The 24833-nt window shown below is 42.3% G+C and overlaps 1 protein-coding gene across 3 annotated transcripts in view; it reads left to right on the top strand.

Annotated features, from left to right (window-relative positions):
• GABRA5 (gamma-aminobutyric acid type A receptor subunit alpha5) overlaps positions 1-24345 on the top strand; it is a 567778-nt gene extending 543433 nt beyond the window's left edge. For all 3 annotated transcript variants that reach the window (XM_085622876.1, XM_085622878.1, XM_085622877.1), the window contains exons 9-10: positions 3654-3865; positions 23431-24345. In XM_085622876.1, the coding sequence (XP_085479002.1) occupies positions 3654-3865; positions 23431-23733 (515 nt within the window). In that variant the 3' untranslated portion in view covers positions 23734-24345. The remainder of the gene's footprint in view (positions 1-3653; positions 3866-23430) is intronic.
• The last annotated feature ends 488 nt before the right edge of the window (positions 24346-24833 follow it).

Here is a 24833-nt window from a genome sequence, read left to right as displayed (position 1 = left end):
TGTTCCAAAACATTATCAGGATAGCCTCTTTAACTGAAACAATCAAGCATGTCTTTAGCTTATTGTTCATAATTGACCGGATTGGATACGATTCTTTTCACTCTCAAGAGTTGAGAGTAAGAAAGATGGTTCTTGAGGGCATTGTTGTGAAAGCTGTGGTAATACAATGTATTATTTCTGTTCATGCTTTTTCTGTAAAGGTTGGTTTCTAAAGAATTGTTAGCTCTGCTTATGAGCAAATCCAAAAAAGCTATGGACTTTGCATTGACTTCATAGGTAAATTGAATTCTGTCGTTGATGTTGTTGAATGCGTTCAGTGATTCGATTAAGCTGTCATGTGAACCCTGCCAGATAATGAAAATGTCTTCAATGTATCTGAAAAATGTAATGGCATGATCTTTCCAAATGATGGTGTTGAGTATGTGGTTCTCCTCAAACTTGTTCATAAAGATATTGGCATATGAAGGGGCAGTGCAATTGCCAATCAAAGTGCCGTTTAACTGTAGGTAGCACTGGCCATTCCACCTGAAATAGCTCTGGTACAGAGTGAATTGTAATAGTTCCATCAGGAACAGTTGAAGATTGTAGTCCAGGTTGGAGTTGAGTAATACTTCCTCTATGGCTTTGATGCCGAGGTTGTGATGTGAGGGATGGAAGTGTAGAGAGAGTTGACATCGGCTGTACATAGCCATATTTCATCCTCATTATTGAATCTGATGTTGTTAATTTTTTAGAGGAAATCCGTAGTGTCTTTGATGTATGTACTCATGCTGATGGCAAAGGGTTGTAAATGCTTGTCAAGAAATTTGCCTATGGGCTTATGTATACTTCCTCTGGTGGACACTATAGGTCAGAACGAAGGATGTTGACGGTCCTTGAATTTTGGGGAGCATACATAGAGAGTGTGTTTTCGGATTGTTGAGCAAGAGAAATTGACTGGTTCTGTCATTTATGGCCCCCTCTTCCACAGCTTTCCTTAATAAATCTTTCAATATGTTAGCAAATTGTTCTGTGGGATTGCATTCCAGAACGCATGTCTGCAACATGTTTCTGTACTTGCTCCATATAGAAGCTAGATCCCTCACCCAGCCGGCTGAGGGTCTTCAGCGGTGCTCAGGGGGACGCTCCCTAATCTAGGGGACGCTACCAACATTTACTAACAGTGTTATCCCATAATCTAGTTGAGTGTTAAACATTGCCCCGTGACACTTTTATGATGCTGCTGATTAGTTAAAGTAAGAAATAGCTTCAATGGCACAACCTAAGTGAGATTACTTTGCATTTTCTTATTGTAAATGCATTTCTCTCCATGGAGGAAACCATGCTCCATGCCTCCAGCATTTTAAGACATATTCCCTCCCTTTTCCCACACTCGAAACAGATTTGCTCCAGCCCTTAACAAAAGTCAATCTCGAATCGTTATGCATGATAAGAAGTTACCTGCAAAGCATTTTTAAACAGCCACAAAACTGCAAGTTTCAGGGTTTTCACCCACATTTGCAGGTGTCCCTATCTGGACTGTACCAACATATACAGGATAAATCCTCCTTTGAACTGTAGGTGTGGGCTATTTTATAATTGCATGAGGATGGGTCCCACACTTTGGTTATGGATTCTCTGTTCTTTCTTCTACTCACACTGGTAATAGGTCGCTGCCTTATTTACAGCCCACTTTATTTTTTTTGCATTACAAACCACAAATTATTTTTCACATTACTTCAATAGATCAGTAAATCCTTTATGAGTAGTGTTTCAGGATACCCAAATATAATTTTAAGAATGAGAGGATAATTCTAACAAAATATTTTTAGCTTTGTAGATAGAAAATACACTATTCCTGACTGACAAATATAGCTTGCAGGTATATATTTGAAATTTAAATGTCATCCAATTTTTAAGTCACACTCACAAGCGTGTATGAGTATAGCTGAAGAAAGTTGTCTGTGTGCCGTCACTGTTATTTGTGGGCATACGTTCTTTTCATAAAATCCGATATTTGCAACACAAAAATGAGTGGTATATACATTTTTTTAATGGTGAAGTCCATTTTCTAGACCCTGCCCCACCTGCTCAGACAGAATAAGCCTCTTTCTCTTGGGAGTAAATGCTCATGAGGACTCTGCTGTTTGATCTGCACATGTTGAGGGACCATGGAGGAGACCGCAGGCTTTTTCACCAGTTTTTAAATTCCTGGGAGCTCTCATCTGAGTACGAGTAAAATCTGTGGATACCCTTTTCCTCAAATTAAGATGTACACATTTCGACCTCTGTTCGGAAGAGTTTGATGGATCTTCATCAGGCCTGGAATTTGTCAGTGGTGTTGTCTTGCTGTTTATATCAGCCCTGTTCCAGATGTACTAGGATCAGAGGAGAAATAGATGTTAATCTTCCCCTATCCATGAGGTTTTCTAAAGACTAAGGCGTTAGTGGGATCCCAGTTTGTGATTTCTATGCCTAGTTTCTGTGAGTCAGACAAGTTGGCTCAAAGCCTGCTTGGCGCTAGGCAGGACAGTGAGGTTTATAAAACCTTCCCTGAAAACTATACTTTGAATATCCTGTGGTAGTAATCTCAAAATAGAGACTGATTTTATTGAGGTAGTTTAAAAAATAAAATCTGGTCTGCAAATAAGGTTGTAGCCCACTAACACTGTGAGAAAATGAACATGGGAAACTCACCAGAAATGGTGAACCATCCCTTACCCGTGTCATGCAACACCCAGAAATTATGACTCTGGTTGGATTTGCTCACATATCAAATTACAATATACTGGTGTGATTTTTAAATGACATTAATCCATTTACGAGTGCAAATTCACGTTCAACAATGTTTTTACAGAGCACCCCTTCCCCACTTCTGATGTTTCCAGTGCTGTAAAGAGCATATTTTGATATTTCCCAATTTAATGATTCTCAATTTACTCACAATGGAAGAAGACTGCAACCAGGCATGCAGTCTTCTTCCATTGTGAGTAAATTGAGAATCATTAAATTGGGAAATATCAAAATATGCTCTGTTCAGCAGCATTCTTGACCAGATTACAACACTGGTGTAATTATCGGTTACTGATCTTTTATGGTTTCGCCTGCACAGCGCTTGCGCTGTGCTTTTGAAATCTCTTGTAATTATATATTAAAAGGGGTCTCTTATAAGTTCCCTTAACCCAATTACTGTGTCCATCCGCAGTTGTGTGGAACTTTTATTTTAACTTTTCCTGGCTGCACTCATCGAAACAGCTGTGTTACATTCCTGATCTTTTCATCGTGGTGCCACTGAAGAGTATTCATTTGATCACACTCTACATTTAATGTGGACGTAAGTTTCTGAACTTGATTTTATGCCTTTATTTTGGGCAGTTATATTAGTGTGGGTGCACGAGCCGTGTGAAGATCTCACGTCACTTTCTCCACCTATTGGAAGAACTGGACAACAATGTCATCCACTTGTTATTCTTTTAATTGAATTTAAAAATTGCTCTTGCATACATTTTCTCTTCAGGTGATGCCACTGGGTACTGAACCGAATACTGGTAGTCAACTCGGATATGATGTCGGATATTTTAGATTTTTGTTTCGCCTGCTCAAACAGCTTATTATTAATCCCATAGGCAAAACCTAATGCATTTACCAAGACTCGTTTTTACTTATCTTTGAAGGTGTAACTACAGTACTTACGATGACCACACTGAGCATCAGTGCACGCAACTCATTGCCCAAAGTGGCCTATGCAACTGCAATGGACTGGTTCATAGCTGTGTGCTACGCTTTTGTGTTTTCTGCATTGATTGAATTTGCCACCGTGAACTATTTTACCAAGAGAAGCTGGGCGTGGGATGGTAAGAAAGCGCTGGAGGCGGCAAAAATCAAGGTAACTATTTTAAATATCTACATTTTTCCTGTCACTAATGTGTTTGGAGGTCAGTGGCTGTATGCTAGCCATGAACCTAATGTGTGTGGATGGACCAATTTGCTCAACTGTGTACATTAAGGATACATCCAGAACATCAGCTCTTTCCACTATTTAAGCGTGTTGTACTGCTTGTGAATTGTGAGCTCATTTTGCTTCTTGATTGTGTGTCACCTGTATATTGAAAACCTGAATTGTTATCTCATTTAGGGGCATATTAACAACGGCCAGCGATAATTATCGCTGGCCGTGCTTAGCGATAATAATATTATCGCAGGCTATCTCTGGTATTTATCGCCCTGGTAGCGCGTTATTAACAACACGTTACTCCAGGGCGAAAAATGTTCCAGAGATAGCGAGGTTATCGCCCTTTTGCAGGGAACATCGCTGGTTTTCCAGCGAGGTTCCCTGCAAAAGGGCGATAACCTTGCTGATACAACCCACAGGGTCGTATCAGCATAATCCACCCCCTATGTTAGGGATGGCTAAGTCAGGATTTTAGCAGACGTTAGGTTTTGGCGAAAACGGTAGTTTTCGCCAAAATCTAATGTGTGCTAAAATCATGTGGGCTGCCTTGTAAATATCGTGATGTAAACATCAGCGATATTTGCAAGGTAGTCCATCTTGGGTACGCCCAGTAACGCCCACTTTGCATCTCATTGGAGATGCAAAGGGAGGCGTTGGGAAAAAGGGTGCTAACATGTGATTATGCATGTTAGCACCCTCTTGTAAATAGGGCGCTGGTTTTATCTCCGCTTTTTTGGCTTTGTAAGCCAAAAAAGCAGAGATAAAGCCCTTGTAAATATGCCCCTTTGTTTCTTAATTGTGTGTCATCTGTATCCCCTGAATAGTTAGCTCATTCTGCTTCTTGATTGTGTGGCATCTGTATATTGAAAACCTGAATTGTTATCTCATTTTGTTTCTTAATTGTGTGTGATCTGTATATTGAAAAACCTTCAGTAATGCTCTTTTCTTTTAAGTAGAATAGCTCGTGTATCAGTTTTTACATCCAATTTCATTCCACAGCAAATAAATCACGATGATGAGTAGCATGAGTTACCAACCTACTTTGAATTATTATGAGAGGAGCAGCAACATGAAAAATAAAAAACACAAATCAACAAACATAGTCAACTATTTGCTCATAAATAATAGCCGATGTACATTTTTGTAGAGAGTTTCTGTTTTTTTGAGTGAGAATAGATTGGAATCATGAAATCTCATATATTTCATCCAAACATGAGCTCCTCCTATACTTTTTTGTTAAGCATATTTTTTGGGGCATTTGATATAATAGCATTACAGTTGCAGCATTGTACATGGCACCATTTTGAATACAATGTAGTACACAGATAAGAGACATGTTCAAGCCAATTCGTATACATCCATTCTGTCTAACACCCCTTGCCAAGGATCTACAACAAACACAGTGCATGGAGTAATAGCAGCACTCTGTGTCTGTAGTGCAACCGTTGGAGATTGTGTCAATGCAATGCCTTATCTGGTCTTTATGTATTTATGATTTTAAGATGATCTAACCCAGTTTGGGAAGGAGCTTCTGAGGGGATGCCTCCTGTATGAGACATAACAAAGTCAACTGTCAACGAAATTGTGAAGGGTGGTCCAATGATTACAATAATATAGAAATGTTCTGAGGAAACTCGGTGTACGGGATAGGTGAGGGTCTGCGGTCCCTCCCTATCAAGCCACTGGCCCAGCAGTTATCTCCTCCTGATCATGTTTGAGCAAGGGGGGCGGATGCTACTAACACCCCGCTCAGACGCAGAGGCACGCCAAGTCCCTTCTGTGGAGAAGTGTGGCTCAATGGTTAGAGCGGCAGACCCTGATGCAGAGGTCTGGCCTGGGACCAGGGTTCAATTCCCCGCCCCGGCGGGTCTTGGGCATAAAAATTCCACGGACCCGATAATTCTCGCCTTGGTGCCTATTCCAATCATGGAGTCTCACTCTGCAACTCTGGGCAATAGCTTGCTTAATCTCCACAACGGCCCCCACAACGCTAAAGGATGCCTGGCCTCCACCTTGGGGGTGCCCAGGAGTGGATGCCTCACAGGGAAAGCCAGGATGGGTTCCACCGCGGTATTCGTACAAGCGCCTTGAGACCCTTGCGGGTGAGTAGTGCGCTATACAAGTATCATATTTACAAATTTACATTTCTCTAGTATCTTCCCTGCTCTCAGGCTTCTCATCAGGGGTTGTCCCTCATACTAGTCACCCCACTGCAGGTGTGCCCTCCCCATCTAGCTGGGTCCCACCTTGACTCCCCCATCGCCACTATGATTACGCTCTGGGTGTTGCCAGGCTTTCAGGACTTTTTTCCACTGTTCCGCGATGGGATGCTGTCACAGCCCCCTCGATTCCTCCCTAGTCAAAACTCATCCCTCCACCCTAGCCCAGTGAGTCACTTCTTGCTTCCAGAACCCCACCTCGAGCCTGCCAACAGACTTCCAGGCCATTGCTGTCCTCCTCCTGGCTAGGACCAAGGCAAGATCAATAAACCTGTTTCCAAACCTTCCGTTTGGTCGATCGAGGAAAACGCCCTAGCAGACAGACCTCGACTGTGGAGTCAAGCATGTGCTCCAGTGTTGCACCCACCATCACCAGTACCTCGTCCCAAAACCGATCCAGTTTGGTTCAGGCCCTGGTCATGTGCATAAAATCAGCATCGCTATACTTGCACATTGGGCAGCCATGAATTTTTGCTGCCATTAACAACTTCCATTCTTTGGAGTGTCATATAGGTCATTTGCAAATAACTCAACTGTGTGTATTTCAACCTTGAATTTCGCAAGTCTGTCTTAGGGTAGGCTAGAACTCTGTTCCAGTCTGAGTCTGAGAGATCCCTATCTAATACGTTTCCAACTGCCCACGTAGCTTTAATAAAGGATTGAGGGTCCTCTCAGACATTGAGCTATAGAACCATTTCACCAGATGCTTCACCGTAAAAATATATTTTTTAAGTCAAATTTAAATAAAGTGGCCCACAGTAGTGGTAAATATGAACCTCTCTTTAGCTTCCTGCAGTAGTAGCAATCTACTAGTAGTAAAATGCCAAATTAAAAAATACTGAGCAAATTAAGGAGCTGATCTTCTCAGGCAATCGCATGTGCATCTGCATTAATGACAAAGGTGAGTCCATGGTGCTCAAAGGACCTGAATTTTATGAGGGTTGACTGAGACATCCATCTGAACTACTGGACTGAACTAAAACGTGAGAGTTGTAAAACACTCAGATCCAGCATCTTGACTGCCTCTTTCTAGAAGCTGGTCCTCAGGACGTAAAAGATCCTATACATTTTAGATTTGACTGGTTTGCTGTCTCCAGTGTCATTACTGTGGATATTATAATGGATGAACCCTGACTATAAGGAAACCATGTTGGAATAGAATTACATCAAATGTCCGTAGTTCTTCTGCTGTTCTTCTTTCAGGTTGGGGGAGAGATCATCTCTTTTCTATAAACCAATGTTTCTGTGCTATGTGACAAGTGATTGAGGAGCTCACTCTCCTCTTCTTCTATATCTGCTGCCGTCTGCAACATAACCATACTGGCAATGTGTTCATGGGTTTTAAGCCAGCTGGCCTGCATGCTCCTATGATGCTAACTTTGGATCTCAATATTAATGAGGTCGGTCACCTCCCTAAATTTGTCCAGCTCTGTGAATGGCCTGATATAATTTTCCTGAAGGTTTCTGGACAAATCTCCTGTCTAGATTGGTACGCTGCTGTCTACATTTGCTTTGCCATTTTTGACCTGAGGCTGAGTAAAAATTCCATAATGACCTGTGTGGGTTTCCTAAGATTTGTCGCAGCCTTCTCACATGACTAAATGACACTATAACATGGTGCATACATAGAATCAGGAAGGGGCTGGTTCCTCCTCCATTCTCGGGCATCTGCTTTAGTCAGAAAGTAGGCATAGCATTACAACATCTCATTGCCTCTTGAGGGGATCTCTGAAGCCTTAATCTTTCAACAAGCCTACTGGTTTCCATATGGAAAGCAATGGTCAACTTGAATGCCACCTACCCATCTCACATTATACACTTTATATAGAAGGACAGCAATTTGGTAGCCATTCTAAGTCGCTTACTTGTGGGATCCCATTTGGGCTAAAATACCAGACACAGCTATTAACACAGGAGCTGTTCTCATGTTTAGTGCCAGAGCATTAGGTTATCCATTGGTTTATGCACCACCTTTAGGATGTTCTTGCTCAATGAGATTGTCTTAGGGCCCAGGCCTAAAACCAATGTTTTCCATTCAGTGAAAATGCAGAAAGCAGGCATACATTAAACTTAGAAGAGCACAGATTACATCACTTGTCAATCAAATCATATTGTGTATGCCTTGGATTGTGGCTGCGTATTACAGTACATTGTGACCATGCCACTTGTTACTGCAGTAGTCATTATCACTGTATACAGAAACTATACAATAGCTGACCACTGTGAAACATACCATCAAACTAAATTGTATTTGTTTGGCATGGTTTTTATTGCAAATAAAAATAAAATCTCCAGGAGAAAACAGGGAAGCAAATGTCAATATTTAAATTAGACCTCAACAATGAGTGACCAATTGGCCACAACTATAATGTTGTGATTTTTTTACATTTTGACCCGCATTCAGGGCTAAATTTAGAGTCTTGTGTGAACAGGATCTTGCACAGGGATTGGAATAAATAGTTGTTTGATAATTATCACACCCTCATAGTTTTCCTCTGAAAGATTCCTGCAGGTGAAACTTGCCAAACATTTGGCCTGGTAGCAAGTCAACACATGCTGAATTTGGTGTGTTAAAACGGTTTCTGCATGTTATGACTCATTGGCATGATACATTTTAACACCTGTGCAAACTCCATGAGTGTTGCAATTACGAGAAGGTTAGTTATCAGCAACCCTCGGATTTTCCTTCAGGAAAATATTGAAAGGTCAAGTTGGTTGATATTTACCGGTTAAAGGCCTGTTAAATACCAGTGACATGCAGATGTTAGTGCTCTCTGTACACAAATCTATATGTTATTTCTCCATTGCAATGGTTACAACTCGTAATTGATGGTATGTATCACACCTCTGACATTTTTTAGTGACACACTTTAAATGATTACATTCATTATGCCTTTAACTTTTCTTCAATCATAGGGTACATCATAGCCTTTCTGGAAGTCTGATAGAAAGGGTTCATTTTAAAATATAACCCTGGATGTTACTTGGGAATACAAATAGGAGACAACAAAGAGGAAATGCATTTTGTCTTAACTGAAATGGCAACCTGGAGAATGATGAGGAGCTCCAAGCTCACTAGTACTACCGCCTCTATCTAGGTCCCCCCCAACCCGAGAAGACACAGATTCCCACAATCCTCATTTCGTTTTGTCCCTTGCCTCTTCCCCAACCGTATGAATCTCTCTTTTTGGTCTATATGTATGATTACCTTTAGCTGGGATATAGGTGCAGCATCCCTGTTTAATGACCTGGCATACCTCACACTCCTTGGACAATAATTTGTCAAGTGACAGTCTGTTCTGTAGAGACATATCCCTGATTGCAATCATTTTATCTGTTATATTTGCCAAGGCTGATCGGTATACATTGCCAGGGTTACCACTAACTGTGCTAGGTCATTTATTAGGGCAGTGTTCTTCCGTATCTCTACTGGTTAGATTAGGAGTCCTAAAAACTCAAACTCATTCTGCCATTCTTTGTTGTAGGGATGTATCCTCCCTGGTAGCCTATCAGTCTGATATATCCTCACCAGGAGGAAGGAAGATAGCATTCTCCATTCCATCCCCCATGAGGATAAAAATGAGCCAGTCGCTGCATATATAGAGAATACTCCCTTATAAACTATTAAAGCAGGTGTTGGAAATAATAGTGGGTATAGAGAGAATGCACTATTTTATCTTTACAGGTTCTATTTCCATCTTCCATCATGCCTATTTTTGACACACATTGGTCCCAGTAGGTCCTGCCTTATGCATAAGTAGGAAACAGCTGGTCCATTCACAAGCATTAGCTTGCTGTAATGTAGAAATCCTCCCCTCTTGTCCTTTCTTAAATGGGCTATTGATCTTTGCTCTGCTATGGTTGAATTCTGCGTTTTGCATAGATTTGAAATTATGCTTTGTTGCACCCTTGATAGCAAGGATCCATCCTGCCTTCTATAAAATTCTGCAGTATCTAGCATTTTCATCTGAAAGGTGCAACTTACAGCCTTTGTTAGGGGCAAAACACCAAATGCCATATTTTCTTTGATATCCGCAGGAAGGTATGTGCAAACATAATAATTGGTGGCATTCACATGGGAAACATGCTTCTTCAATAGCATGGAACAATTTTTGTTCTTATATTGATGCATGAAATTGGATCAACTTTAAGCCGGGGCAAAGGTTATTGCTGGAGTCATTACACTTGTTTCCACTTCTCCTGTTCCTGTTTCCAGTGCTTGCATAAAGCCCTTGAAAACAGTGAGCAATAGAGTAGAATCGTTTTACCATTTCTGCGTAATCCAAAATGTAAGTTCTGCCAAAATTAAAATGGATTGTAGTCTTTTCAGAGTTGTTAGACGATGGAGCAGTATACATCTTTTTTTTTTTAAATGTGGTGCCAGGCTTTTGCCTTCACTTGTTAACTCATATCCCAAAAATAGGACACTGAGGTGGGCTATTTTTGATTTCTTGAAATTAAATTTGTAACCCAGGTAAGCAAACCCGACTATTATGTTGTTCACTCTAGGCAAATGTTTCATTAATTCACTGTCCGTCAGATAAATATCATTTACATAGGACACCGCCTTCTTATCAATATTTTGAAGTAACTCTGTTACTCCTGCTGAAAACAGCCCAGGGCTTTTCTTTTACCCTTGTGGTAAACGACAAAATTGCCGCTGAGACTCTAGCGTTGAAAAATAGGTCAAATATCTTCTTCCAGGCGCTATATTCTGACAGATAAACCATTTCATATGCCTAGTGTTGTTTTGTATTTCTTCCCACACAATGTTATTCATCAGTTCTGTAAATGTGTGTGTGCATGCATTTAAATTTCTGTAATCTAAGACTAAACTATATGAATTGTCGAGTTTCATTACGGGAAAAAAGGATTATTCATAGATGAGGTGCAATTCTCTAATACTCAAGTTGATATAAGATCTCCCTGACTTGTTTCTTTGCTTCATGTTTAGTGTGGGTACTATCTCTGCGGTTGAGGGATGGTTTTTAATGGGATCTCGTGATGAGGAGACTCATCATCCCACCCAACATGTTTGTGGTATAGAGCAGGCACTAAAGCTGACGCCCACTCCTGTGCGTATACATTTTTAACTGATTCTGCTACGAGGTCAGAGAAAGCAGGTAAAACTACTTCCCCCATTGTGCAATCTATCACAAACTCAGATAGCTAATTCTTTTCAGCCAAAAGAATGTTGTAACTATGTGTCAGGTCCTTCCAAAAGAGACCTTCACCTGTCTTTTTATATCCCCTTCTATCTGAAGTGTTATTTTGTGTAAATGAAGTGGGACACTTACTCTCATATCAAGTGTTTCCACCATGATATACTCACGCTACTACTTCCAGAAAATCCATCAGGTTCTGGCGTGCTATTGTGCCTTCTGCTGCACTATCTAGCATTGTCACTGCCCAGTCCCCATTCAGAAGCAGAGTCCTCAGCAGGCTGGACATTTCTGATCTTAATACCTGCTACATTTTATTTTTAAATTGAGGTTTCATAGATTTTTTTTATCTTCTTGTTTGTTGATGTAGTCTGAAGTGCGATGTGTCTCCCTTTTCAACTTGACTCACTCTTCTGATCTTGGCTCTGACCATCCTCTTCTCTCCAAGCGTTTCTCAGATTGATCCTGAAAGGAACGAGAGGAATGTGTATCAGTATCCTGATATCTGTCAGGCTTTCAAATATTATCACAGTTTCTGAGATTGAAATATCTTTTCAGTGCACTCCTGTTGAGGATACTAACTCTGTGACTGTTGTTTATTTTGTTTATTATTTTTTTGTTTATTATCCCATTTCTTTTTAGAAGAATTGGGTGCTTGCTTAGAGTTATCCTTTTCAGAATTACCCTTAACCACTGGTTTACCAGTTCTGGCTCCCAGATTATCTCTTCCCAGAAAAGCATATGTTTCTCTGATAATCTTAGGTAACTCCCTCTCCTGCTGTTTATGAGTGAATTCCCTCAGGCTTTGGTGTATAGTCATCGTGGCTGCCTCCCCTTTTATGTTACTTAACATCATTGCAGAAACTTGGGCAAAATTGCCTATTAGTTTGATCCCTAAGTCCAGGGCAGGTTCTGCCCCATACTCATTCTATCCATTATGTTTCAATACATCTGGTATTACCACTATTGAAGGGGTACCATGAGTTATGGTGTAAACAGTAGCAAAGACTGTACCCCAAGTGGCACAATCTTCTATAGGAGTAGCCATCCCATGGGCAAGCAAATTGTAAGAATTCTGTAATTTTCCTGTCGAGCCGTATGGGGAAAAACCGCTTCAAGCCGTGCTGCTTTTTGTGTTATCCAGAAGGGTACTTGTTCCAGACTGGTGGGAATCTTTCCTATTACAGCATTCAGCGTTTGATGGCTGATACCTGTAGTAGCCAATTGAGGTTGTGCAGCCTGAGCAGCCCTCACAGGTTGAACTATAAATTGTGTAAGATTTCTGTAAGGTTTTACTAAATCTTCATATAGTGTGCGCGTTTCTGCTGCTGGTAACCTCTGAATGTCTGGGTGTGGTGTATATGATGCTAAGACTGGCCAGGTCGCTCCTTCTATACAGAGCAGACAGAGTCTCACATTTTCTACAGTATGGGGGAGGGCGGCTTTAAACCAATTTATATGCTCTTGGTAAGTTAGCGGGACTTCTATGTCCAAGTATGGAAATTATTCATCTGGTGTCTCATCTTCAATATAAGTGTGAAACAATGTTGTGCATGCGTGTGCAGCTGGGAATGTAACCCAAAAATAAAATACCTCTGTCCTGATTGCTTTGTGTGCCTCGACCATGAAGGTATCATCTCCACCCGTTGCCGGGAGGCCATGTTGTAATAATTTTATAGTAACTGTCTGTCTGCAATTTACAGAAATATTTAGAGTAGCTGCTTGTACTTCAACGTCCTCTCCATGTTCAGACATTGTAAAAATGAAAAATGTTTTTTATAAAAATGAATTTATTGGGATTCCGTTTGTACAATATGGGATTATTCTTTAATCCTTCAAGCTTGATAAAACATACAGTCAATACACAGGACATACCTACTAAGCTGTGGCGGATTCCCTTTTGCCACTACGGACATCTACGATTAAAATGTGAGTAGAGGTCTCAGAGAAAGCACAACTGAACTACTCAGATGTGTCCGTTAAATAGGGTCCTAACCAATGTTGGTGGTGCCCTGTCGTGTTGTTCCTACTAGTCCGTAGGATCTGCGCATTGTTTGGACAACATAAACAAAGGGTTTGGTGTCAAGATTGATTCCGGACACCCCAGCAGGATATGTTGGCCTATAGACCAGCTAGCTCACAGCGTAAACTTGTAAATGTAAATTTGATACTTGTATGGCGCACTACTCACCTGCAAGGGTCTCAAGGCGCTTGTACGAATACCGCTGTGGAACCCATCCTGGCTTTCCCTGTGAGGCGTCCATTCCTGGGCAACCCCAAGGTGGAGGCCAGGCAACCTTAGCATTGTGGGGCTGTTGTGGAGATTAAGCAAGCTATTGCCCAGAGTTGCAGAGTGGGACTCCATGATTGGAATAGGCACCGAGGCGAGAATTATCAGGTCCGTGGAATGTTTGAGCCCAAGACCCGCCGAGGCAGGGAATTGAACCCTGGTCCCGGGCTAGACCTCTGCATCAGCGTCTGCCACTCTAATCATTGAGCCACACTTCTCCACTCCACTGTAAGCCGCCCTAAACTACCAGGTAGCGAACAGTTTCTGGCAACCACTGAACATGACAGCCCTGAACACTCAAGGATTGTGGAAACAGCACAGATCCTTTCACTCAGTCACTCATGCTCACTTATTCTCCTTATTCTCAGAGAAATATACAGAGAATACACAGAGGGACATTTTCAATAATATTTACTGAACCAACATTATTCTTGTATAAAATACGTGTGCTGCAATGATTAGGAGACAGAAGCAAATAAAGGCGATTACAAGAATCAATAGAGTGAACAGTAGATACATTTCTACCATGGTGCTGAAGCAATGAATATATGATGGCATATATGCAGTATGGTAATCTAATGTACTCCTACGATGTGGACCCTACACTAAGTGTACCTAGAGTGTGTATGGGTGTAGAGCCAAGAATTCCCCCAAGGCACAATCTAACTCCATTACCTGATCAGATAGAGTGAAAGACGAAATCTTGGTCTCTAGTTGGACACCCCTTACGGAATGTCAGACCAGTGCATGGAGATTTCTCAGCATGCAGGGACCATCGGTGTCAGCAGAAGTGCCTCCTCTCCCAATCTATTGGGATCCCTAATATTTATAATAAAAAGCAGCCTTCGCAATGTGTGCGCTAGATTAGTGATGTTATGGATATGTAGATAGCACTGCCCCGTGGATGAAGATAGGATGATTTTTGTACCTAGTCCGTAGGCATGCCTAGTACGTGATGTTCAAGGTATCGTGATAATATTATGCGAAGTTGAATGTGTAAACAAAGTAGTTTCAGAGAAACTAATCCAACATTATTGTGCATGAAATGTGTGCAAACGTTCACCACTGAAATGTTATTTTCTAGGACAATGTGAGAATTAAGCTGTCTCGCTACATGGGCCTAACTCGGGAATTTAACAATAGGGTATGTAAGGAGAAAGGGAGTCTGGACCGTGTTGCACACTCTCCCACTGAGTCCCCCAGCACAAGGTGGTAATCAGGGCTAAGGCACACAGGACAATGGCGGCAACAAGGACCAGCTAGGACCACCGAACTCAGCCTCTGCGGCCACTTTAGCACCTCCACGCCCAAGGGAGTAGTGCAGACGAGGCTGTCTGGCACTATGTGATGCATTTTCCATGCCTGAAGACCCCTTTTTGCTGCTGAATATGGTACACAAACACGTAGCTTTTACAGAAATACTGCCCAGAAAGTAGGCAGAAAACCTCCACAAGAAAGCTTCCCAACCAACCAAATGAGGAGGGAAGCTGAACGTGAGATGGGCAGGCAGTCACAGCCCCCCCACACAGTGACTCACTAGGATGACTCTCAAACTGGAGCAAGCCCAGAGAGACACCGCTAAGTTGGTCGAACACAAATTGAAAAAGACGACCCTTGAGGGGGCCACTTTGGCCGCAAGCGTTCAAATGGCACAAGCCTGAAAGTGGGTTCCACCACAAAACTCCAGAGGGTCTCTAAATAGCTATAATGGCAGAGGCCAGGGTGGTTGACAGGAACCAGACCTCAGGGAATGTTTCTATTGTCACAAAATGGACCAAATGGCAGACAGGTGCCGACTAAAATCATACAAACAGAAGTCAATAAGACAGGCTCAGTTCCCAAAAAATCTCCATACACAAAATCAAGCCCAGGGAAATCTGAATGCACCCTACACTCAGCCGCAGGGAGTTCAGTCAACCACTGCACCACCACAACATGGATCAGGTAGTTGGATAAACATGTGGCAACAGCAACAGCAGACAGGGAACCCAGCCCAACAGGGACCAGGGCCGCAACTGTGGCAGGGAGGGGTAGCTGTCTAGGAAGATAGTGTCTTCACACAGACGCAGAACCCAAATGTGCAGTAAATTGACCCCCGTTGCGTAACACCCATTTCACCTACACCTCAAAGTTTGCTGTATTAAAAATCTAAAGAAGGATCAAGGAGACAAAATTGGGAATTCACACTTTTACTACCATTCTGGAATTCAGCGCCGCTGCATGCTATGTCGATCAGATATCCTCACTAGAATTTGCCATTCAGGGTACCTGCGGGATCCTAGGGCCCACGCACCTGCTGGGCAGGGCTGGATGGCCACACTCCAGGGAGATGGCAGTCTGACAAGGTGGCATGGCAGCTCCACGACCAGGCCTTAAAAGCAGGCAATCAGAACTCCGGAGTCAAATCTAATTATGATGGGTTTTAATTATCAAATTGAAAGGTCACCATTCTCGGGCATTGAGCCCAGGGCCAAAATTCCTTCATAGCACGTGGTCCCAACAGTACCCCCAAAAAACTAGAAGTCTCCAGCCAAATGGAGGCTCCCTTTTTAGTTCTGAAATGAAGTTGTCCTTAACTGTAGGGAGCCAGGTTTCTCTTACGCTGAGATAGTGAATAGCCCACTATCACCGCAGCACATGCACAAAAAATAATACTTTGCAAAGCGTATGCACTGGTGTTAAGTCATCTGGGATGTTCACCAGAGTAGCCAAGCATCCCAAAGCCTGGCCCAGTCCAGGATCATCTTCATCAGGCAGGACAACAGCGGGAGCGTGTGGCCATAACCAGAGAAACTCTGCGTTCTTGTGATCGTAGTAATGCTTCCATTCCTCTTGAGTTTTTCAAATTTCCACAGTCTGATCATCATGTCATACCCCTCAGGAATAGAGACAGAAGCATGTTCACTAGTAAGAGATCCCTAGTCACAAGCAGTAAAAGCAGATCCAAACACACTAGGGAGACAAGGTCCAAGGTAGAGGGGGTGCCTAGAGGAAGGGGGACCCGTGAAGTCCATCACAGCTCCGAGCGAGAGTAGAATGCAAAATGTGCTCACCCCCGTATCAGGCTTAGCAATCAGCCAACACACAAGGCCTTACATACACCACATGGAGAAAGCAGTAAGCCCAACCCCAAACACCGCAAACAACATGATCAGGGGTACGCAGTGGCCATGGAGCAGCTTTCCAACCACCTCTGTTTCATGAACAATGAGATAACAGATCACGTGAAATCTAGGGAGGCACCCAAAGGACCACACAAAAGAAGCCTGTAGGAAAGTGGAAAATTATGTGGTATAGCTGTGAAACCTTACCATGTAATATTATCACTATGCCTTGAAGATGGCCCTTAGATTCAATAACAATAATCCTTAGCTCAGTCCTGGTAGTGTGGCAAAGAGCAGTCAGGCATTAGTGGAGAGAAATCTGACACCAATTTATAAAAATAGAGCTTATTTCTATATACATTCAGACACCAGAACAAACTTTGTATCATACATATAAGCAGAGTTATGATTTTTCAAAGCATTAGAAAATAAATGCATTAAATACTGCAGACATTTAACATTGCAGTCAATGGAACATTCTGCTAGTGACAAACGGTCACATAGGGGTTGAATTCCATTCCAGCCTAGCAGGGTAGAGATCTTTGGGGGACCAGGACCAAGTTTCAACAGTAGGAGTATTTTAAGTGTGCTCAGGGGATCTGGGTGCAGAGGTAACTTCTGAGCTGTTAGTGGGCTTTAAAATGGGCTTTTGACATTGCGGTCAAAGGGAAAGGTTGCTTAGTGACAAACGGTTCCTTCGAAGTCAAATTACTTTCTACCATCACAGGGTAGATGTCTTTGGAGTCCGAGGACTAAGCTTCAACAGCCGGTTCACTTTTACCTTGCTCTGTGAGTCTGGGTGCAGAGGTAGCTTTGGGCTGTCAATGAACTTCAATCCGATTGTGCCAAGGCTGCTTTTTCCATGGGGAAAACGCTGCCAAGAAGAAGATGTAGGAACACCAGAGTGGGGTCTTTGCTGACATTTTTTTCTGTTCCTGGGATCTGCTCTTTTAATGCAGAGTCAAGTTAGGGGGTCAGAAATCAGCCTGGTGACCAACAAGTCTTGGTTGCGGTAAAAGTAAGTCAAAGGAGCTTCGGCTGCTGGAGGTCCATGAGAATGAGGTAACAGCTCAAGACTTCAGGGCGAGTAGGACTACAACTCCTAGAGTGCACTGTACCTCTTTTCTTGGTGAATCTCTCAGTAGGCCCAGTGGGCAGCACTTCTTTGGCTTCAGCATGTCGTTTTACCTACAACTTGCAAGGGACTAGTTCCACAAGTCCAAGAGAGTCTGAGACTGATTCTGACTCCCATAGGGATCCCTCTGCCAGGGAGTGCAGAGTTTTGACCACAGACAAAAGTCACTCACGCAGTTCCAAGCAATGGTGTCACAGGGATCAGAGTATACCTCTCTTCCTCTGTGGCAGGGCAAAGTCTTAAACATCATCCCACGCAAGTGTAGGTCAAAAGATACCGCAGGCACTGATAGTGTTCCCCATGCACACACTAGGAGAGGAGGGCTGGCGATGCCTATAGAGCCCTAGCTACAATTGATACTACCCAAATGTTAAGGAGATCACTCCGTGCAAATACTTCACCAGTCTGACACCCAGTTAGGTACAGAGAGGGTGGAGGCCTAGGAACTCATAAAAAACTGAGGTGTTCCGTAAACAATGCCCACTCTGTAACATAAACCATCAAAAATAGATACCCCGACTGGGAGCACCTTCCGGTGCCTCACTAAAATTGCATGAATGGAGTTTGAAGAACACACCCCTAAAGAAGAGCACAGGAACCCTAAAAAGAATGAATGCCGACTGCACATGCAATAATGCACAGTTTTTTAACTAACTAATGAACGTAGGTCTTATCCAACATGTCAGAAATTGAATGTCCAAAAGCACCAACTTTTTCAGTGGCCACATCAGCACCCTGATAGGATCTACAGTGTGCAAACTGAGAACTACGAGCTATACCATGAACTTTTTGTTTTGAACTTTTTAAACCTGAGAAACTCCTAATTACCAGAGGGCTACAGACAGCTCCCCTCAATTTATCCCATGACCTGCAATAGTCAATAAGTTGTGTATTGTTGCAGTTCTATATACCCTCTGTTTACTATGGGTGTTCCCGCATCCATTCATCACCAAAGAAATACCTATTCAAATGGAGTCCACCCCAAAACTATCACAGTTCTTGTGTAGGGACCTCTCCCATATCACTTGTAATTACACTACTACCCCACATGCACTACATAGCGCCCGCTTACACAACACCAAACACTAGTATCCCCCATGCACTACACAGCGCCCGCTTACACAACACATGGTATCAACACATGACTGTCCTGGCCTCCAAGACATCAGCCATGTCAATTATGTCCGTTCACTGATACCACATGCAGTAGCCGCAGATAGACTTTACTTGTCCCAAGAGGTATCCCCTGAAAAAGCGAAATGCCTTCTCCACCCCACAGAGTAGTAGTGAATCCGACTCGATATGAGACCAATCCAACAACACTGTACCTTTTCACAGAGCCTACTGACATTCAAAGTGAGCACGATAGGATGCGCACTAGAGACACCATAGGAGAGGGTGCTATTTGACCCCGAGACTTCCCAGAAAAGAGATTCTTGGTGGTAGCAAAGCCACTTAAACACTGCACGAACACATCCGCCGCTGCTTCCATCTCTGGTCCCAGGGTGGCCCTTAGCGTATGTGGGACAGTCTTCTTTAATAACAAATGGACCCCAGATATGGAGTTCCAGTGTAGGGCCATCCATCTGGATGATACGAAGGGTACTGAGTCTCGTAGGGGAGGGTTTAAAAACTGCTCAGATACCCCATGCCAGGAAATCTGGGATACCAAGGTGAGTGGATATACATGGCTAGATTGGAAGGGGCAGCCCCTAATTGTACTCCAACTTACACTGTATTCCTTGTGTTTAAGAGGTAAAAGAACAATTCCTCTGGGCAAGAATGCAACTGTGGCACAATCCTGCACATTCCAAACAATCAGTGGGGCACCTCCACTCCGATGGATACCTTTTAGCAGTGCAGCGGCTTTGCACACACTCAGCTTATCCCTGGATGGCGTGGCCTCTGCTACCTCGTCCATATCCAACCCAACGCTTGTCATTCCAGGAGAAGACATGTCTCATTTGTACCAACAATTGTTAAGGAAGAAGATGCATTTATTGCATGAGGCTCATGAAGAACAAACTGCTGGTTATTCTGGTTGGGCTCAGAAAAAGGACATTCCGGAAGAATTTCGACTATTCTCTGATGCACAAGTATCAGCGGGAGGGTCCATACGCTTCTTCACTTTACAGATGAAATTGAATGCCCGCTTTGTTGCAGAAAGTCAGGTGGGAAATGCTCAAGCTCATGAATAGCACTGAGTTTAGCCTTAATTCAATGAAGGAAGAAATGAGAGCCATCAGCCTCATGGTGTTGCAACATCGATATGTGTTGGACTTAATCACCACAATGGAGGGAGGGGTGTATGGCAAGATTGGTGTGTGCTGCTGCATGTTTATTCCAGGAAACAACATGGACAATGGGACTCTGACTCTTGCCATCCAAGCACTGCACCGCTTACAAAAAGACATGCATAAGGAGGGAGGTTCCCCTGAGCAGGAATAGTTTTCAAACAGGTTTTCCTGGTTCCCCCTGTGGCTGTTCGGACTGTGCACGTCATTTCTACTCGTTTTCTTATTGCTAATGTTTTTGTGTGCATTCCTGAAATGTGGGGTTTCCTGCTGTAAAAACGCAGTCCTCAAATTGGATAGACTGCAAGTAACTAGGAAAGTAGTAATGGACAAAACTGAAGAACAACAAATCACCAATAATGGACTCTCATGAACTATGGTTTGGATAGTGTAGTTCAAAACTCAACTAGTGGGGGGAATGTTAATGTTGAAAAAGTTGATGTCAGTGTTAATAACGATACATTCATATGTAAGAATAAAATTGCATCTCCATTATCAAATTCACTCATCATGAACTCTTGTCAACCCAGTTGAGAAATACGTGGTCAGGGAATCGCTGGGACCTAGGCCTGAGGTTACTGATTGACAGGTCATAGGTGGGGTGGCATGTAGCTGTCAGACAAAATGTGAACAGGAAACTCAGATCAAGTCCCACAGATAGGCGCAGCAACACCACAATGGTCCAGGGATATTGGCACCAATAAAGCACACATGGCCGGAGGGGTGCAAGCACTCCCAAAAACACCATAAAGTCAGATGTCACTTGAGGATAGGAACACATAGCCAATCAAGAGTCAGCACACACAGTACACGCTGCGATCACGCGCCCCTCATGCCAGACATCTGGGCACGCTACTCACTGACACCCAATGTGGCCCACGCAAGGTCGAGGCCCACCTGCATTTGTTATCAAGGGCCTTATTTCCGACTACAAGGAAAAGGCCTGCATTCTTTACCAAAAAAGGATCAAAGGAAACACTTTATGATACCCAAATAAATGTATAGTACCTTGCTCAGATTGATTGTACTTTGAGACAGTCCTCAGACCTGCTTCTGTAACTGTACAGCCCGCCGTAGCGTTTATTTAAATCAACTGTTCCTCTGTTGTCAACCGCCTCTTGTCTTTGTTTTTTCAAGGTAAATTCATTTTCAAGCAACATCTCCAAGTCCCCTAGCCCATCAGGAATTCTTGACAATTATTCTAAGATCACCACTATATATACATGAAACCTTATCTTGATTTTCATCCACTGTGAAACCATGGTTCCCCCATAAGGCAATCTTGATGATTCTTTAGCAAGATTCACTTGAGCATTACCAGACATAAGCATTGGAATTCTTCATTGTTTGAGTCCTTAAAAACTTCTACGTCCTAAATTACCTTTATTGGATGGACCTCACCTCCAAGCCCTATCTGACCAAATGTTCTCACCAACCTGCCCTATCTGACCAAATGCTCTCAACAACCTGCCTACATTTGGCCACCTCACAATGAAAACATCTATATTGGCAATTGGGCCCTTATGTATAGACTTGCGGTAACAGATTCTCTGCCAGTATTTTCCAGAAGAGATAAATCCTCCATAATGGATTTTACATTGTCATCTCCTATATAAAAGATTTAATAATGTAATCATGGTTCTCACTAGATACATGTTTCTATCTCAATGATTAACAAAAAAGCTCGTAGAAATTTGGTTGTGTTGCTCCAATAAACATTTGTTGAAATTATTAAGTCCTATTCTCCAGTTTTCCTTTATTAACTGTCAATGAATTCCTGTGTCATATTTAGATAATACATTTTAATTTTTATTAATTGGAATTACACCCAGTAAAATCGTTGGATGTTAGAGGAGCGCGTTTGTTCACCAATATAACCATTATTGTCTGACCTAAAATTTTGTGCTTTTATTTTGAAAGATTAATGTTAGAAAGTGCCTCAGCATTCTCATACTTCATGCAGATTTGTAAAATTCAGACATTATTTTTTGTATTACATATTCTAGCTAATGAGGTTATTTAAACCCTGGCTGATGGTCTTCCATGACCTTCACCACTTTAGCAGAAGACCCTCCTGCCTGACACAGACTCTCTTTACAGCACTGGAGGGTTGCCTCGCAAGGCAGATACAGACAGGAAAAATGAGTGACTATCGCCCTGCCCTCATTAGTGCAGCAGCACAGCTACTATGCTCCAGCAACAGCGATTCCTCTTCTAGAGAAGCACTGTCCCCCTACCCCTGCAGCAAACATGAAAAGTAAAATGATAATAAAGATATTTTATTACCTTTTGATTTTTCAGTGCAGCCAGCCTGAGCCGGGTGTCAGAGTGGGACAGGCCATTGCTGCTGATTGACAGCAAGAAGTAGAGGTGTTTGCTGCTCCAGTTTAAACTGCGCATGTCACTTTAGCTGGCTGTCTTGCGACGGCCAGCCTGACATGCACATTTCAAACCTCTCCAACCCGAGTTTTCTTAGACAACTGTGTGGAGAGCAGGCATAGTCCTCCAGTGCCTGAGGGAAAGACGAGGCAACCCACTCTAACTAATCCTGGTGCTTCTCTCATGCTTGCTGATATTATCAGTAGCAGCAGAGCAGCGTCAGGATTAGTTAGGAAGAGTGGCTCTGAGTCTCTTGTCTGCCTTGATGCCTTGGAGGGACTGCAGTACCAGAGAGGAGCACAAGGTAGTGTGTAAGTAAGCTGTTTTATTTTTTAAGGAAGGCTTTGCTTTTATACCCACTTACCCACAGTATGAGAAACTCTCAATGTCTTGGCCTCAGCCTCAACTCCAGAGCTCTCAATCGCGGACCATTATAAACACTGCTTATAGTGGACCACAATGGAGAACTTAGCTGGTTCCTAACAATGGGTCAAAATATTCGCCCCATGATTTTAAAATGGAAGCGGCCACTACTGTGCTCTAGCTGTCTTGTTGCTTATAGACTGCTGGGCCAGATGTTACTATCAGCTGAGCCAGCAGAAGCTCTGTCCATTGTAACACACCAGTTTCCTAGACTTTGCAAAGAGCGGAAAAAACTGTTATTTGGTGAGGCAGGAGGACCGCCAAATTAATGCATTCCTCCCTCTCTGCCAAACCCTAAATGAGTATTACTAACCCTAAATGAGTATTACTAACCCTAAATAAGTATTACTTTGCATGCTGACAACTACATGTTTTCATACAATTATAACTTGCTTTCAGAAAGGTACTATTATTCCAGTATGCAAACGTTGGGACTTTTGTACATAGATTACACTTTTTTTGTATTTACCCTTTATTTCTTATTATTACACAGAAAAAGGAGCGCGAGTTACAAGCCAAGAAGCCTGTTAATGCCTACACCGGTGGCCGAATGACTCAAGCGCCAAATATCCCCAAGGACCAGGCTCCATCAACCATCTCAAATTCAGCTTCCACTCTTGTGAAAGCTGTGGAAGACAAGCCACCAGAAAGCAAGAAGACCTACAATAGTGTCAGTAAGATCGACAAAATGTCCAGGATAGTTTTTCCAGTTCTGTTTGGAACTTTCAACTTAGTTTATTGGGCAACCTATCTTAATAGGGAGCCTATCATCAAAGGTGCAGGGCTGACCAAATGAACTAAGGCACCCTCAGAGTTTGTGAGCCATATTTTCAAAGCCAATACATCAAGGAGCATCGCAGGCCCACCGAACTTTCAAAATGTGGGTTTATTCTTCAGGAACTCTTTGCATGTATAATAATATGCTCTGATTATACTACCTTGATTGTGTTCCCATCGAACAGCACACATTGTAGGGGAAAAAGGGAAGTATAATAAGAAGAAATCTTTCTAGAAAAAAGGGACTGCCATTTGGACTTGTGAACCATCAACAGATGTCTCTTACAGTGTACAAAAAAGACTGGTTGCATTTTTAACAATATCAATGTAATATTTATTTTCTTTTGTAACTAAAAAACTAAAATCAACAGTGTTAGAGCTGGAAGTGTTTTTTAAACCCTTGCCTAAAGGCCAGAAAGCATCTGTGCAAATGTCTGATGCACATTAGAAGGCCAGCAAAGAACATATTCTAAATTTGTCAGACTTGAAGTACATGTACCTATATATTTTCACCTACTTTTTGTAGACGTGATGCATGAAACTATGGTACAATATAGATGATAATGTACAAATATATATGCTCCAGAGCCATCTTTAGCACTATCAAGAAATTGTAGGTTTACATTATGACAATGCAAAATTTTAGATCTTTTTCTATGTAGACATGGCAAGTCATTGAATAAAAATACTTTTTGTAAACTGTAGTTACGTTTTTCTGAAATTGTACCTGTGAATAAAATAATTTTTAACAAAGCAACTGCAGTGGGAGGCAACAAGCTTCTGAAGTGGGTTTGCAATATGTTGAAAAATAAATATGCAGTACATGCGTAATATCGAAACGCCATAGAAATCTATTCAAGAGTACACTGTCGCAAAGCTAATTGGTATGGTAAAACAAACAGACTGATATAATTTGTTCATATTTTGCTAAATTTAATGAAAACGTTCATTATTTTTTGATCAATATAGCTCCCAATTATGTGTATGATTGAAAAAACTTTGTCTGAAAGGATGTTAGATTGGATAGGTTTGAAAGTTTGAAAGAAACAATAAATAAACCAAAACATTTAAAGCAAAAGTGAGACAGCTATCAAGCATAATCAAAGCTTATGCTGTGAT

The sequence above is a fragment of the Triturus cristatus genome, chromosome 8 (genome assembly GCF_964204655.1).
Source record: "Triturus cristatus chromosome 8, aTriCri1.1, whole genome shotgun sequence".
NCBI classification, from domain to species: domain Eukaryota; kingdom Metazoa; phylum Chordata; class Amphibia; order Caudata; family Salamandridae; genus Triturus; species Triturus cristatus.
This window is presented reverse-complemented; position numbering and strand designations above follow the sequence as displayed.